We start from the raw sequence: 16,042 nt of genomic DNA on the forward strand, positions 1-16,042 counted from the left end.
TTGCCAAATGTACTTTCCTTGCAAATACATTTGGCAATTCCTTGGTTTTAAGTTGTATTGGAACTAATCTAGGGAAAATGTAAATTGCTGTCAGCAGAAGCCACAAATTGTTGCATTGGCTACTATTCTGTGTGGGGAGTGTTTTTTCTCCCCGAGAGAGCAAAACTGCTTCTTGTTCAGCTCTGTTCAGCCCTACAAAACTGGGCCACTTCAACCGTTGTTGTTTTTTATTCCACAACCTTTTAAAAAGCCAATTTTTCGGTGCAGCCCCCTTTGTAATAGCAAAGGTACACCTTCTCCAAGACATGTACCAACCCACATCCTAAATCCGAGACTGATAAATCTCTCATTTGCCCTTTAGTGTGCATTTGAATGGTTGCCCTTTGCAAGCATGAACCTGAGTTCAACCAGAATTCAGCCAAGAACGTGGGGATAGGGAGTGAGAAGGGGAGAAAGAAGGCCAGAGAAAGACGACTCCAGAACAACCAGGTGCTTTCCTTCTGGTAAAGTTTCATCTTACAGTGGAAGAAATGAGAGTGTTTTATTTTCAGGAGGTAAACTGTGACTAATTTGAGCAACAACCTTCAATTAAGCCTTGTGCCTTGGCATGGTATGGCAAAAATAATACCAGTTTGTGGTAGCTGTATATAATTTCCATGTTCTATTAGAAAATATGTCATAACATTAAGCCAGGCTAAAAGAAATGAATATGTTTATCCCCTTGCCCCCACTACTGAAAGCAGGAAAAATATTTTTTGTCATACATATTACTTCTAACATCAAACTCTTGCCATGGAGGAGACTGCCCCATCCAACAGGAGATTAATTTATTATTAAGAATTTTTTCCCTAATGTCTTAAGTCTACTTCTTTGTAATTCAGACCCATAGTTTCTTGTCCTGTCCCTTGTAACACCACCTAATTGTTCTACCTTAACTTCCACATGAAACCACTTTAGATACTTGATAGCTGTAATTATCTCCTCACGAGTCTTCTGTTGTGCAGGTTAAATGTACCTAATGCTTCTGATAATTTTTCATGAGTTAATCTGTTCCAGGTCCCTTATTATTTTGGTTACTCTCCTCTGTACATACCCCAATATTATAAAGATTAAGGCAGATTACCATGGCAAACATATGCAGGCTCTGTTCCCTAGGCATTTGGGACTAAGCATTTTGTAAGTCCAGAACATCCAGATATCATCTGGAAGTGATTCAGGCAGAAATCTCCCCAATTTGGTGAACTATAAGGAGTAGGAGTACAGCAACTGGACTTGCAAGATTCTTGTTATTGTAGCCAATCTCAATAGAAGTAGCTTTAGACTACCTATGGAGTTGATTTCTTGGAATAGTCGACCTTGTAGGGCAGAGGAACATTTGTCTTCTCCAGTTCTTTGATTTTATGCATTTCTTCCATGATTTCACAAAAGCTGGCTGTGAGATAATTTATCTGCATCTTCAAGGTTTCAGAACCAACTGGTGATTTAAATTTATTCCTGATACTGTATGCTCTACCATCTTTTTGCTTAGCTTGGGTTGTCACTCCCTCTTTGTGTCAATTGTTGTATTTAAATGTATTTTAAAACCATTCCTTTTGGGGAGAAAATATAGTAAAGTTGAGGATTTCATAGGGCTATTTCTCTATACAGTGGATTCACAATTTTCTTTTTCTTTCTTTTTACTGTACTGATGGGGTTAATACTTTTAAAAACAGCCCTTTTGTTGCTTTTGATCCCATTTTCCATTTTAGGCTCTTTTTGCACTTTAACTTTTTCTGGGTAGATAGTAGGTGTACTTGCTGGTACACCTCCTAACCAATTACACCCACCTTCCATTTCCTATTCACATTTCTTGTAATTTGGCTCAGTCAAAAGCTCCATATCCATTCACAATGGTGTCTTGAAAATTAGAGATTCCTCAGCAGTGCAGGACATTTTTAGAAGTCTAGATACAAGTCATTTCAGGAAGGAAACACCATTTTGAGATGAAACAGTGCAGTGACACTCATCCTTACGCTTATGAATATAGCTCCCACTAATTCACTAAGGCCTGTTTGAGTTACAACAGTATATATATTTTCTATTAACTCTAACCTTCCTACAACTTCCCAGTTTTTGAAGTCATCCAAAGCAAAACAAAATAAATTGGAAGCTAATGATTAGCAGTTAGGAACAAAAGGAAAGCACCTGTTCTTGATCTAAAATGAAGAAAATCTTTTTGCTCATTCAGGAAATAAGTATCTCCTCTGGCAAACTAATATATTCAAAAGAATTAGATTGCTGTCTTTTGTTTCTGCTTAAGTTTATCTGGTTTGGGATTTGATGCATCTGTTACTCTAAAGATGCCACTTCAGTGGTATACTATTGAAGACAAAGCTCAAGCATAGGAAGGAATGAGAATTTTTAGATTCTGGTTTAATAGACCAGCTCTCATGTAAGCCCATTATCATAAATGTGTTTGATGCTTGAAGACTTTTACAGAAAATGGTACCATTCTGGCTGGAGGATCTATTGTTTAGGTTTTAGGAAATTTGCTAGAGGCACACTAGTACATATAGTTATCAGAATAAGACAAGCAATACATTCACATATAACATGATGGTTTTGATTTTGGCTATTTTGTGTGACTCCAGCCACTAGGATTTGTATGCCACAATTTGTGGTTTAGCACAGGTGTGTCAAATTTGTGGCCCATGGGCCAAGTGCATCACATGCTGGCCACCTCCCTCATTTTACCGAAAGGGAGAAAAGTCATGTGATGTGACGCCATGAGTTTGACACCCCTGGTTTAGCATAATGTATAAATTCAGCCAATAGAGGCTTGTACAACAAAACATGGTTAAACAATGGATTAGTGTAAAGTAAACCCAGAAGTGAATTGTTGATGCAAAATCTTCTCTGTAACAAGCTAATCACGGGTATATATGCTGCACAAATATAGAAAAAGTAGTTGTTCAGTGCAGCTAGGATTTGCAATTTGAAAAGCTGATTTTGTATTCAAAACACAAGATCAAACACAAGATCTGCATGAAGCAATGCTACAGGCAACCACTTGGATAGCTGAACTGGACATCCAGTTATGAGGCCACTGCCATACCCCCATACAAACTTTACTTATAATTACATGGACTGTGTATATATTTTACTTCTCTTTTTCATGTTCTCATCGTATGCTAAATAAGAATATTCATTCATGAGATACCAAACTCAATTTCTTGCTCCACAGTTATTTCCATGTGAAAAGTTGAATCCAAAGTCACTTCTGGTCAGTCTTGAATGAAACCAGTTTTTAATGGACTTGAGTACAAAAAAAATTGTCTTGTTCACTCCCTGAGGATAGGTTTTGGGGACAGATGGAACCTTTAAGTTTTAAAGGCAATAATTTCTGATAAACTGATACATCAAGTTGGCGCCCGGTGAGGTCGAGGAGAGACGCAGCTCTCCTGTCAGATTCGGGGGTTTTCTTTCCCCCTTAGCCATGCCAAGAAGAAGAGGTAGCCTAAAGATGGCTGTCACAAAGCTGGGACAACCAAAGAACAACTACTAAAACTGGTGCTGGAGCGAAGTAGGTAAACAGTGACTGGAACTTAGCCCAAGGAATAATTGGGAATTATTTGTTCAGAACTATTTGTTTAAGTGGTGTCTAAGCATTCTGAGAAATACCAGACCAGAAGGGGAGGGCACAAGAGAGAAAAATAATAAATTTTGAAATGTATAGAAAATTGGGACTCTTGAATTGGGAAGACGAGGTACTGGGAAGGCATTTTAAAATGCTGGAATTATTTACCTATAAAACTTATTCTGCTTTTATAATTGATTTATAACTAAACTGATAATTGCAGAGTGGTAATATTGAAATTTAAGCTGATATTGCCATTTGCTGACAAAAGGAAAATCTACAAGCCTGGAAATACTTATGAAAAGGTGAAAGTATTTATTGGATTATTCCCAGCTACCCCAGGACTACTGGAGATTTAAATACAAAAATAAGCAAGCTACTTAATTAAAGGGACCACTGAAAGTCTTCTGATAACTTCTGGGACTACTCAAATGGAACTGACTGTTTATTTTTGGAATATAAAGAACTGTAATTAGTTCACTCCTTGAAGGGCAACCTAAGGACTGCATAAATTGCTCTTGGACTGTTGAATAAAAGTGGATTTTTTTCTTAAAAACAAAAGATGCTTTATGAGGAAGAAACAAGTGAAACATTAAACATGACATTTTTTCAAAATACAAAGGACATTATAGAAATAGGATTTAAGGAGATTAAGGAAAAAATGGAAAATGCTATACAAGGGATGATGAGCGAAGATCAAGATGCCCAAGAAAAGGAGGAGCCAACAATAAAAATGGAGGAAAAGACTTAGATGAAGAACCAGAGAATAAAAGAAGAAGACAAAGAGGAGACAACAAAGAAAATAACAGTGATTGATGAATTAAACCATGGGGGAAATATATTAAGGGAGTCGAAAAGAGAATTGGAGATACAGGAAAATACTTCTGGAAGGGAGATAGGGGGATGGGCAGAAATCTTGGAAACTAAGCAGTGGAGGAAGAGGTTAGAAGTAGGAAAAATACTCAGATTGAACAGCCAAGAAGCAGATGTAGAAAGAAATAAAGATCTTAGGAATATGGAAGACAAGTCAAAAAGAAAAAAGGTATAGCAACTAAAGCGGGCAAGAGATGATGGATAGATGATTTCTCATTTTTGGTGTTGTTTTGATTTGTTTTTCTTTTCCTCTCTTTTTCCTTTTTTCTTTTTTGTTGGTAGGTGACATGATTAGAAGTTAGAATAAGAGATAGAAATAAGAGAAAAGGGGAATATTAGTGTATACACTTTTATAATAAGAGAAAACATGGTAATAATAATAGAAAACATGGAATAATTGAATAATGAAAGATTGCAACTTTATATAAATATGTATCACTATTAGAAATATATAAATTGGATTGAAAGTAATAACTATGACTAATGCTGTTAGTTTTATTTATATTGGAATGTATGATACCCAGATGCCACACTGTTCACATATTGATATATTTGTAAATATATATATATATATATATATAAAACAAAGTTGGATGTGGAGAGGTTGAAATGTTCCATGATGTTTTTTCTCCTGCAGGTGCCTGACCTTACCATGCAATCTAGAGCTGGGCAAAGCTTTTACCAATATGCAATTTTCTCTCATCTTTGTCAAGAACCAGCAAAACTATGGTTGCCTTGAATATGATAATGGAATGTATGCTGCAACGAAACAGCAATTCAGAGCAGAAGTAGTAGTATCCGACATCCATCTGGATTGGCTTGCTTTCCCACTAAAGGACTGGTTTCATAGTCTGTTAGTTTTTATTAAGTCAGCACCATCACTAAAGGCTATGTGGTTTCTGTAGCTTAAGTGCCTTTTATCTATCTTTGGCCCATGTATAAACTTCAGATTTTAAATTACTCATACAGACTGGCCTTTTGGGTTCTGTTTTAAGCAGAACAAGATATCTACTACAATATTTCAGGATTCTAAATCAATGCAAGCTTTATTTCCCTTTCTTCTTTTTCTCTCATTTTTTTAACCATATTGCCTGATGAAGAGTTCTTGGATTTTTGTCTTTGTACTCTTTCAGTTGGCTTAAAAAGGAATTGCCTTGGCATGGATTTTCATATTGTTTCTTCCCACATGGTCAACATCATGGTCTTTACTTTTACATATATTGCTAATTTTGCTCCATACTTAAAACTAATTTGCTTTGCCAAGCATCTGATTCCTGTATGCTATTTAATTTCCACTGAAAGTTGGCTGCGGGAATTTCAGGTTAAGTCATATTATCCATTTGATATTAAAGTTAAAAGGGCAAAACTAATTATTGCAGAAACCCATCTTAGTTGTTTAACATGCACATTTTATTTCTTGAAGCAAACATTCATGGTTTTTAATAAGTTATGAGATACAATATTACATTTATTCCAGTTTATTTTGCTTTTCTGATAGTTTACAATGTAGTGAGCATTTCACATTAAGGCACACAGTCCAGTTTTTTGTTTTTTAAGAAAATCTGGCTATTCCATTTCCTTTTCAAGAAGCTGTGCTTAGACTTAGTGCATTGATATAAAACTATAAAAATAAAGCCGACCAAGTAGAAATCTTTTGCTAAAAAGAAGAAAAGCAACTAAATTGCTTCCATTGAGTGCTTTCATCCATCAAGCACATTTAAAGTGGGGGGGAAGCCCCAGAGGCTTTTGAAAACATTTAGTTCAATATTTGGAAGGTTTCTTTTTCTTTACTTTTTGTCATATTGAAAACCAGAATGGTCATAAATGTTCTTTTCTTACCCACCCTCCAAAAAAACACTTAAGATTTGTTCATGAACTCCTTGAACCAAATTCTTTCAATCAATTTTAATTTGCACTGTTGATTAGTAGAAATATTCAGAGTTTCACATAATAGTCAACTGCCTAGATTAGTCTTTGCCTCATCATTAACCGGCATTACCAAAGGAAATCATGGAGGCTTAGATTATTGTATACACAAACAGCTGGAGTAAGGGTGATTGCATACAATCAATCACAGCTTCAAGCACCTCTCAATGTGCATCTTTGCTAGAATATCAACTTAATATGGCATTCTATTGCTCAAGGCAATCAAAGTTACACCATCCATTACCAAACCTGCATAAAGCATCAGTTGATAAAGGCTTCCAGAATAGCTTAAGACATCCATTTGGTTTCCTTCAAGGAACAAAACATCAATTTTCCCCCAAATGTAAACAGCCAACCATTATGCAAATCGTTTTAGTGTTTAAAGATAACACTAATTACAGTTTTCACTATTAGCTGTGAAAAAGAATATCACGTACACAAGGGCATATTAAGTACCAGGTTTTTCATCTAATGTCTTTACAGAAACATTTTAACTGACAGCAATCAGAGTGATATTCTACAGCAAAGTGAGATGTTTCCAATTCAAAAACAAACCTATTGCAAGTCAGTAGTTTAAGATACCAATTTATCAAAGATAAATTCCAGTTTAATATGTAAATTCCAGAATCCACCAAAAAGAAAAAAACATAGTGCCCTTATTACATGATTGTGTTTTGATTCAGAACAGTACAAACTAAAGCAGACAATAAATTTACAAAGCATATCAAAGATGCTTAAGGCAAATAACAACTTTGAAATATATTTAATTTGGGTTTCATTTAAAGTTATCTGTATACATTGGTCACAAAACTGCTCACAGTATTGTATGTAAGGTCTCCCTTGAGAAGAAACAAGAGGGATTTATGGGACAGTAACATGGAATGGACTTCCAGGAATGTGTTCTTCACCCCACTTCACAGCTAATAGGTAATCACCTTTTTCCTTGACAATATATGTTACATTGTACTGGTAATTTCCCAAGTGTTTCACAGATACTTCTTCACAAGGTGTTGTAGGTCCATGGACACCAACTAACAACATATTTGAACCTAAAGCCCAAAGAGAATGTTAATGTTACTGATATTACAGTTGAATTCAATACCTAGCATCATTGAAAATCACAGAATTTCAATAAGCATTTCATTTCTGCGGAGACATAGTACCAATCCAAATTAACACAAGCAGCCCTGGTGACTACTGTATTGAAGAGAAATAGCAACACTTCTCAGTCACTGTATAGGCCTCTTACTGTGCTGTAGTATCTGATTTCCAGCTATTAAGGACAGCTAAGTGGCACTCTAAGACATAAGAGGTAATGAACATTTACTTAAAAAGTTTTCAGTAAACTTAAAAACGCAGGTGCCGCTGTCAAATTATTAATGAGCTCATGCTTTTAAAAGAGAAATTACCTGCTTTGCTGCAATCCACAGAGAAAGAGTTTTTCTGGCCCACAAAGGCTCTAGAGAGCCCTGCACCCCTAGCAAGAATTTTGCTTGCATCAGAGGATGACTTGGGAATGCCTCTGTAGAAGGTGTCTGTGGTTGACCTAGTCACAGATTCCACCATAAGAGAAGACGTCTCATTTGAGATGCCTGGGCTAACCAGTCGCTGACCTAAAAAAACACAATATGGGTATGTTCACCACAAGAATTCATAGCTATATAAAATAGTTGTGAATCAAGTCTACAATCCTACTGGCCATCTTCATTTTTATAATCCTTCCATTCATGCTTTGACAGGAGATACTTTGGGCTTATTCACACATAGGGCTAAGCCATAAATGTGACAAGCCATGAATTCAGCTGTGATGACCCAGGACAAGGAATGACGGTTCAAACTCCCCTTTAAAGCTCCAAATTTCCCCCCAAACTCTCCCATGTTCTTGGCAAGTTCCAGAGGAAAGCACGCGTGTGCACCCACCCACCCAGACACACACACACCCAGAGCAGTCTCTGTCTGTGCCCAGTTCAGCAAAGCAAAGGAACAGGGAAATGAGTCCATGAAACAAGGAACAAACAATGTGTCCATAAAGTCAGGAACAAGGCACTAAGTCCATGAAGTAAGGAAGAAGCAAGCAGTCCTGCAAACTCCAAATGTCTGTACCGGCAAACCAAACTCTACAAATTCAGTGTTTGTTCCCAACAAAGAGGCCTCCCCATAGTGTCTCCTTAAATCTCAGTCTGCAGGTGTGCCATGTGAAGAGGGGCGGGGCACTCTCCTCCCGAATTGTCAGATCGGCCTGCGCTGTTCCCACTTTCTCTCCACTCTCCATGCTCAGGGATCAGGAGGGGGCAGTCCTTGCTCATCACTTGAGGTCCGTCGCTCCTCATATCCACTGCTTGCCCTCTCTTGGTCATCCTGCCTCCATTCCTCCCTGCTAAAAAGCCATCCCAATCCTGAGGGGTCCTGGGCTCCCTCGTCCTGCTCCTCCCCACATTCCTCCTAAGCCAACAAAGCTGCCCCCTCAATCTCAAGTCAATTCCAGCTCCAGCTCATCCTCCTCCACAGATTCAGGCTCCAATGGGAACATGACATCAGCATTATAGTTTGCTTGCCATTACAGACTGGTCAGGAAGCCATGACTAAAAAATCCTGTTTTAACATGTGAACCCAGCCATTATGATTGCGATTATTCTTACCTGTCACCTTTGCTCTGAAAGGACTACCAGCAATATGATTAGGCCCTCCATATTTAATTCCAATCAAGTAGTTTCCTGGAGCCATCGGTGTATACATTACATTGTAGCCCTCTGGAGCTTCTTGGCAATCCATTTTCACCTTCGATGGCCCCTCAATTGTAACAGCAAGAGTACCAGGACCAGCTTTTGTAGTGTCTATAGTAAACATAGATTGTAATCCTGGAAAGCAAAGTACAAATAAAAACTACAGATGTAAACTGACACATTTTATGTAGCAATAAGTTCTGTAAATGCCACCAACCTGCTGCAAATTTGCTTTTTCTTAATCAGCACTGCAATTCCAGTTGAAAAGGAGAAGGCAATATTTGCAAAATCAAAACCAAACTAGAGAAGAAATTACCTGTTGAGCCATTCTCCAGGCCTGGTCCAGAGGCAGTAACAAGAGCCGGACTATCTACAAGACCTGGTTCTCCCACTCTAATTTTGAAAGGACTGCCTACAACGTGGCTCCCGTTGAATTTCACATCTATTGAATGAATGCCATTTTCTCGTGGAATGAATCGGACGGCGTATTTATCTGTAACATAGATTATTAAATAATTAGTCTGGAACCTCCTACTGGAAATATATATATATATATATTTAGCATTCCAAACTTCCTTTCTTCCTCAACTTGGTACACTCCCAATTAGTTCAGGTTGGAACTTCATGAATTCCAAAAGCCATGCTGGTGGGATCTTAAAATCCCAATTCAGCTGCAAGAAGCCAGGTTGGGGAGGTCTGGCTCAGGGTCACTGGAAGCTGAAACGCAGGATAGGCCAAACCACAGGTCTTGCAACCACAAGTTGAGAACTATCTGCACCAATAAAAACCAGTACATTCAATAAAATCTATTCCTGGGTAAGCATAGATGTTTTTTTCAAAGACCTACAGAGTCACTTTGTTTCAATGATAGCTACTAATGAGTGAAGATTTTCTAACAAAGGGAACTAGTTATTAAAGGGAGTTGTGAGCTTGAATTTATTATGTGGATTCTAACAGAAACAGGAGAACTATCTCTTTGTCAGCTTTTCAGAGTAAATCAGATGAGGAAAGTCATTCAGGTCACTACTATTTTTATTATAAGTTTATGGTATCAGATTCTTGCAAGTCTGATTGTACTTCCCCTTTTATCTTCATGAGAACTAGGGAGAATCTTGTTTGGGATGTATTCTCAGGTGGTGCCCCGACTCAGGTTTCTTCTATCTGATGGTTGTTTTGACAGTGGCTCTTCTTCCTGTTCCTCAAAGTTATTCCTACTGCCCATTACAGGTAGTCTTTGACTTATGACCACATTTGAGCTCAAAATTTCCATTGTTAAGCAAGACAGTTGTGAGTTTTGCCCCATTTTACAACCCTTTTTTGCCACATTTGTTGAGTGAATCACTGGAGTTGTTAAGTGAATCATGCAGCTATTAAGTGAATCATGCAGCTGTTAAGTGAATCATGCAGCCGTTAAGTGAATCTGGCTCCCCCTGTTGACTTTGCTTGTTGGAAGCCGGCTGGGAAGGTAATCACATGACCTTGGGACTCTGCAAGTGTCATAAATACATTCCAGTTGCCAAGCACCCCAATTTTGATCATGTGACCATGGGAATGCAGCAATGGTTATAAGTCTGAAAACCAGTCACAAGTCACTTTTTTCAGGGGCCTTCTAACTTTGAACAGTCACTAAACAAATAGTTGTCAGACAAGGACTATCTATATGGGAAAAGACTCATAAATGGGATTTTCATTCAGGAAGAATTTATTATGAGTCTAGAAAACTGATCAGAATTGACTCAGAAAATTAAACATTCAATTTTGTGCATGCATGTACTAAAAACATTGGTTGATTTGAAATCAGCCCAGGTCATTTCAAATGGCTGAATTGACTAAGATTCATGAATGCTTGATTTGTCACAATTAAATCTGGTCTCACTGCTTTACTACCAGATTAAATGCAACCTGTTTATTTTCTTCAGACTAGATATAACCACCAATGGAAGTAAAAGCTGACTCTCACTGAGAACAGGTTTTTTCCCCTCATATGGTTAAAAATGATTAAATTCATTTATTCCACAATGAATACATCTAAATATTGTCCTTGCTTAGAAAAGCACTAAATAAGCCTGGCAAATATTCTGAAAACATATTTAGAGCTATACAATGGATTAACTCCCATTAACTTAAGATGAGGCTAACTTCTTTAAATAGGATATTGCTAGAATATCTTAAAAAAACAACAACAATACAACAGGATAGAAAAGAGAGATCGCTTGGGATGCCGCAGGTAGCAGCATAGTGCCTTGCATTTACTTTTGGTTTTTTATTGAATTCCAATGAATAATATTTCACCTTTCCCCTAAAAGTTCAAGATGGCAAACACTACTCCTTCTTCCAATTTTAGAGTCATATCATACTGGTAAGTTAGGATGGATGGAGACAGTTTCTCCAGTTCTAAATTGCTGAAGGTTTTTGGAGAGCTTGTATGCAGTTTCTCACCTGGCTCCAACTCAGAAACATGACATTCTTCTACTGCTCCAATGGGGCTGTGCACTTTAGCATCAATCTTGCCCTTTGCCCCATTAAGCCTTATGGCAAATGCTGCTGGCTGGTTAACTTTTAACCCAGATTCCTAAGAACGCAATTCAAGATTAATCACAGACATTGTCATTTGGTTAATATGGAATATGCAAAATATAGTTTAATACTTTGCAACCTCTAGGTATAAAAAGGCAGTTTGCCTAAAAAGCAATAGAAAAACAAAGCATGGTTATCTTCAAACTATATTGTACTGAATTTTTCAAAAATATCAAGAGAACTTATCTATTTTATTCTAAATGTAACTCTGTGTTCCATAAAATACCTGAATACCCCTAGCCTGACTGCTTACTACTTACCTATGTAACTTAATTAAGGGAGTGTCATTCACTATTCCATGAAGGGAATAACTAGGCAGAATCATGTAAGATCCCTCTGTGCTTCTGAGTATAAACACATAAGATCTATTTAGGGGTTAATTCTAATCTTGACAAAAAGTGCAGGAACATATAGAAAGATAATAAAGGATAGTTTAGAGTTATTATTCTAAATTATTCTAACTGCACACACTAGCCAGACTAGCAACACTGCAAATCTAGAAGTTAGAATACTGACATAAAAATTAGTACCAGACATCTAATTACTTCATAATTTTGGTGCAATCAGCAATTTAATTCCTGAAATGTTTAGTTTTTTAGTGCGGTTTGCCAATTAATATATTGTAGAATGTTCTCTGAATTTGGTTGTTTGCTTGCAGACGTTTCATTCCCGACTAAGTATCATCAGCAGTGCTACTGAGTGTGGGGTTTGCTCGTTTATTTACATTAATTTGCCCTGCCAATAGTAGTGTGGGTATTGTTTTTCTCCTTGGTCTCTTTGATTAGGGTATTGTTTTCTGCTTGATTGTTTGGTGTTAATTCCTGCTTCTACGTTTTCGCTGCTGGGGATATGTTCTGGTCTTTTTGTTTCCTTCTTTGCTTTTTTATTGTCTCTTTTGTCAACATATTGTTTATATATTATTTCTAACATTTGTTAACATATAATTAACATAGTCAGTATATGTTAATTATATATTATATGTTAACATTTGTTAACATATAATTAACATATTGCCAGTAGCATCATCAGATAATGGTTGATTACTTGCAGCTTTCTCTTCATGGAAATCATGCTTTCCACCATGGGAACAGATGCAGTACTTTGAGGATCCCTGGAACTATGAAAAAGGAACTAAAAGAATATGTAAATCTGTATCTGTTGGGCAACATTTATCACTACACAGTTCTGCCTGGCCTCCTTTTGCCTCTAGGAAATTCTAGATCAGGGCTGTCAAACTCCCAGCTCATGGGCTGGATGCGTCGTGCGCTGGACATGCCCACACCGTGTTTAGTGAAGGGGGAGGGGAAGTACCAATACATCACATGACACCGCCATGACAACGCGAGTTTGTTAATCCTGTTCTAGATAATTCACCATGGTTTTAAATTGCAATGCTCTGCTCTCAGTTTATAGCTTACTTGAGATTTCATTTTCAGCTTTACCCTCAAGAGAGAAATAAATGGTTATTGAACAAACCTACATATAAGGCATTAAAAGTGAATCAAGAGCTGTTCAAAATGCAAAAGGCTTCTCTATAAGACAATTTCTTGTTTCACTGCCCCTGCCTTCCCATTAGCTTTATTTCCCTCTTTAGGGTTTTAATCAGCTGACATCCACGTTCTGTCAGGAGTCTTTAAATGAAACACAAGAAAAACATCAATACCACAGCAGCTAATTCACATCCTTGTAATACTTTTAGTGTGATTTAGCTAGAAACCTGCACCAATGCACACATTTGCAAAGTAGTTCATTCAAGCAATACCTAATTTAACTAAATAAAATATTGTGCTGCTTAATATAGTTACTCCAAAGTGCAGCAATAATTTACTCATGCTAGCTCATGGGTGTCAAACTTGTGGCCCGCAGGCCAGATGCGTCCCGTGCGGGCCCCACCCCCGCCCAGTTTAGCAAAGAAAGGAAAGGTCCCAATACATCATGTGATGCTGCCATGACAATGTGAATTTGACACCCCTGTGCTAGCTGGTCAAACCTTAATGTAAAATCTTCTGTGTTTCTTTCATCTTAAACTTAAAAGATAGTGGAATCAGTGGTCTAAGTGGCTTCTCTCCGGCCATTTGACTGACTGTATGACAGCTGGAATTCACTCTTCCTCTGGCTGATGTTGAGTAACTATTTGAACCATGAATTTTCTAAGTTTCAGGAACCTGCTAGTATGAATTACTGCTTTATAATCACTCTAGAGCCCTGCTTGTTCAATCATTTGCATTCTCAAAACACACTTAGCATTAGTTTATGCTACTTTGCCTAAATATGAATGGTAGTTACTGATGTAGTACTACAAGCTGGCTATTACAAGTATTACTGTGCACTTATGTCTTACATGTGGCAAAATAATGTGAATAGCAATATATATAAAGCTTAATCCACAAAGGAGATCAAGCTATGTTCTGCACAACACTGTTTCTTAGTTAAAAACTCTAATTTCTCCAGACAGAATGATTTTCTCCAAAGAAGCAACACTAGGAAGGTTAAGAGCACTGAGGACAAGGATGAAATCAGCTTGCGGTAAATTACAGGGATATTTCCTTGTGTCTCACCTGAAGGCTCATAACAGTAAGCCTACGAGCATCATCTGAAGGTGCAATCACAGGAACCAGGTACGGGCTTTCAGGAATTTGCTCGTCATTAAATTTGATGGACACCTCATAGTTACCTGAAAGACACAAGAACTTCATTAAGCAAACTAGAAAAGCAAACAACCTCTTCTCAAGTTATAATGTTATCCCATCACACTTAAATCTCATACCAGGCTCTTGAGCAGTATAGGACACACCACACGATCCATCTTTGCGGTCTTCAAAAGCAATTTCTGCCTTACTTGGCCCTTCCACTGAAATGGAAAGACCACCAGCTCCGGCTTCTCTTGTCCAGATGTTAAACTCAGCTGTTAACAAAATAAACCAATCAGAGAAAGACACATGACTCCCCCCCCCCACATCCCTTTCTTGTAGTACTGGTATTGGTTGCCACAGAGTGGTGTTATCCCAAAATATATTCCAGCAGAAGCAATGAATCAGCCTGTTCTAAGAATACAATCATACATACAACTCAAAAAAAAAGACGTTCAGGTGAGTAAAAGGTATTGAGAAGGTTGGACTAAAGCAGTAAAGGTCTTACCTGGGATGCCAGCTTCTGCTCTTTCAAGTCCCGGACCACTAGCTCTGACTTTATTGGCTCCTCCTTCACCAAGAGGCCCAACTGTAAACTGGAATGGACTGCCAGGCACATGCTGCCCTCTGTATTTCACAGCCACAGTGTGGACTCCCATTTCTTGTGGCACAAAACGGACACAGTATGTGTTTTTGTCATGCTCCACTATTTCTGCATCAGTAATCCTTCCTGATGGGCTGGTTACTTGGGACGACATATCACCTACATCAATTTCTGGGGGGTGGGGGAATAAAGGAAATAACAGTGGAATAATTACAGACAGGTATTTTGCCAGGCATAGATGTAATTGGGAGTGATTCCCTTCTCCATAACTACAGTCAGCAAATGATACTTGTAAGGATGAAAGAAGTAAGTAGATACAGGTAGTCCTTGACGTACAGCCATAATTGGAATCGGAAACTCAATTGTTGAGCAAAGCAGTCATTAAACGAGACATCATGAGATTGCCCTCATGACTACTTCACTCAAAGACCACAATTCCGGCGCTCCAGCAATCTGGCAGATTGTTGAGTGGATGGAGTACAAGGTAAGGAGGGTGGGGTGCCTTGGGTGGGTGGAGAAGGAGACACTGGGAGGTTGTATTCAAGAGCTAAAAACCTTCCCTGCTGATATCCAAGTAGGATTTTCAGCCCATGAGTGAAGAGACTCTTGTGCACAGCCTATGTGGGCCTCCTCTACCTGCCTGAGGCATCCGGTGCTCCTTTCCTTACTGTGAAGTCCCTCTGCTTGGATTTCAGCTCTCTTGCTATCTCTGAGGGCTGGCTGAAAGAGGTGTGGATGGACGGAAAGGAATTCCTTCAGTGGGGTGCAGGAACAGAGCTCAGAATCTGCAGACGAGGCCAGCCCCAAGAAACAAGGTCCCTCTCAGCATGTAGCAGCAGCCTACAATCTTCCTTACTTGCTTCCCCACTGACTTTGCAGAGAAGATTGCAAATGGCAATCACATGATCACAGGGGAGTCTGGCAACCAATCATAAGTGAGAATAGGTTGCCAAGCACCCAGACTTCAATTACATGACCATGGAGGTGTGATGGCCAGAAGAGCTTTATAGGATATAAAGCACTGTGTCCGAGGTGGTCATAATTTTGCACAATTATACATTGAGGACCACCTGTACCCAAAATAAACTAGGTA

General features: G+C 38.3%; 1 protein-coding gene across 3 annotated transcripts in view; it reads right to left on the reverse strand.

Moving 5' to 3' along the window:
* Nucleotides 1-5,877: 5,877 nt before the first annotated feature.
* The window catches only part of FLNB (filamin B), an 87,670-nt gene continuing 77,505 nt past the window's right edge, over nucleotides 5,878-16,042 (reverse strand). For all 3 annotated transcript variants that reach the window (XM_058166490.1, XM_058166489.1, XM_058166488.1), the window contains 8 exons: nucleotides 14,854-15,120; nucleotides 14,483-14,620; nucleotides 14,274-14,389; nucleotides 11,578-11,710; nucleotides 9,455-9,631; nucleotides 9,055-9,273; nucleotides 7,825-8,028; nucleotides 5,878-7,464 (listed from right to left, as the gene is read on the reverse strand). In XM_058166490.1, coding sequence (XP_058022473.1) covers nucleotides 7,277-7,464; nucleotides 7,825-8,028; nucleotides 9,055-9,273; nucleotides 9,455-9,631; nucleotides 11,578-11,710; nucleotides 14,274-14,389; nucleotides 14,483-14,620; nucleotides 14,854-15,120 — 1,442 coding nt within the window. In that variant the 3' untranslated portion in view covers nucleotides 5,878-7,276. The remainder of the gene's footprint in view (nucleotides 7,465-7,824; nucleotides 8,029-9,054; nucleotides 9,274-9,454; nucleotides 9,632-11,577; nucleotides 11,711-14,273; nucleotides 14,390-14,482; nucleotides 14,621-14,853; nucleotides 15,121-16,042) is intronic.

Source organism: Ahaetulla prasina, chromosome 2 (assembly GCF_028640845.1).
Source record: "Ahaetulla prasina isolate Xishuangbanna chromosome 2, ASM2864084v1, whole genome shotgun sequence".
NCBI classification, from domain to species: Eukaryota; Metazoa; Chordata; class Lepidosauria; order Squamata; family Colubridae; genus Ahaetulla; species Ahaetulla prasina.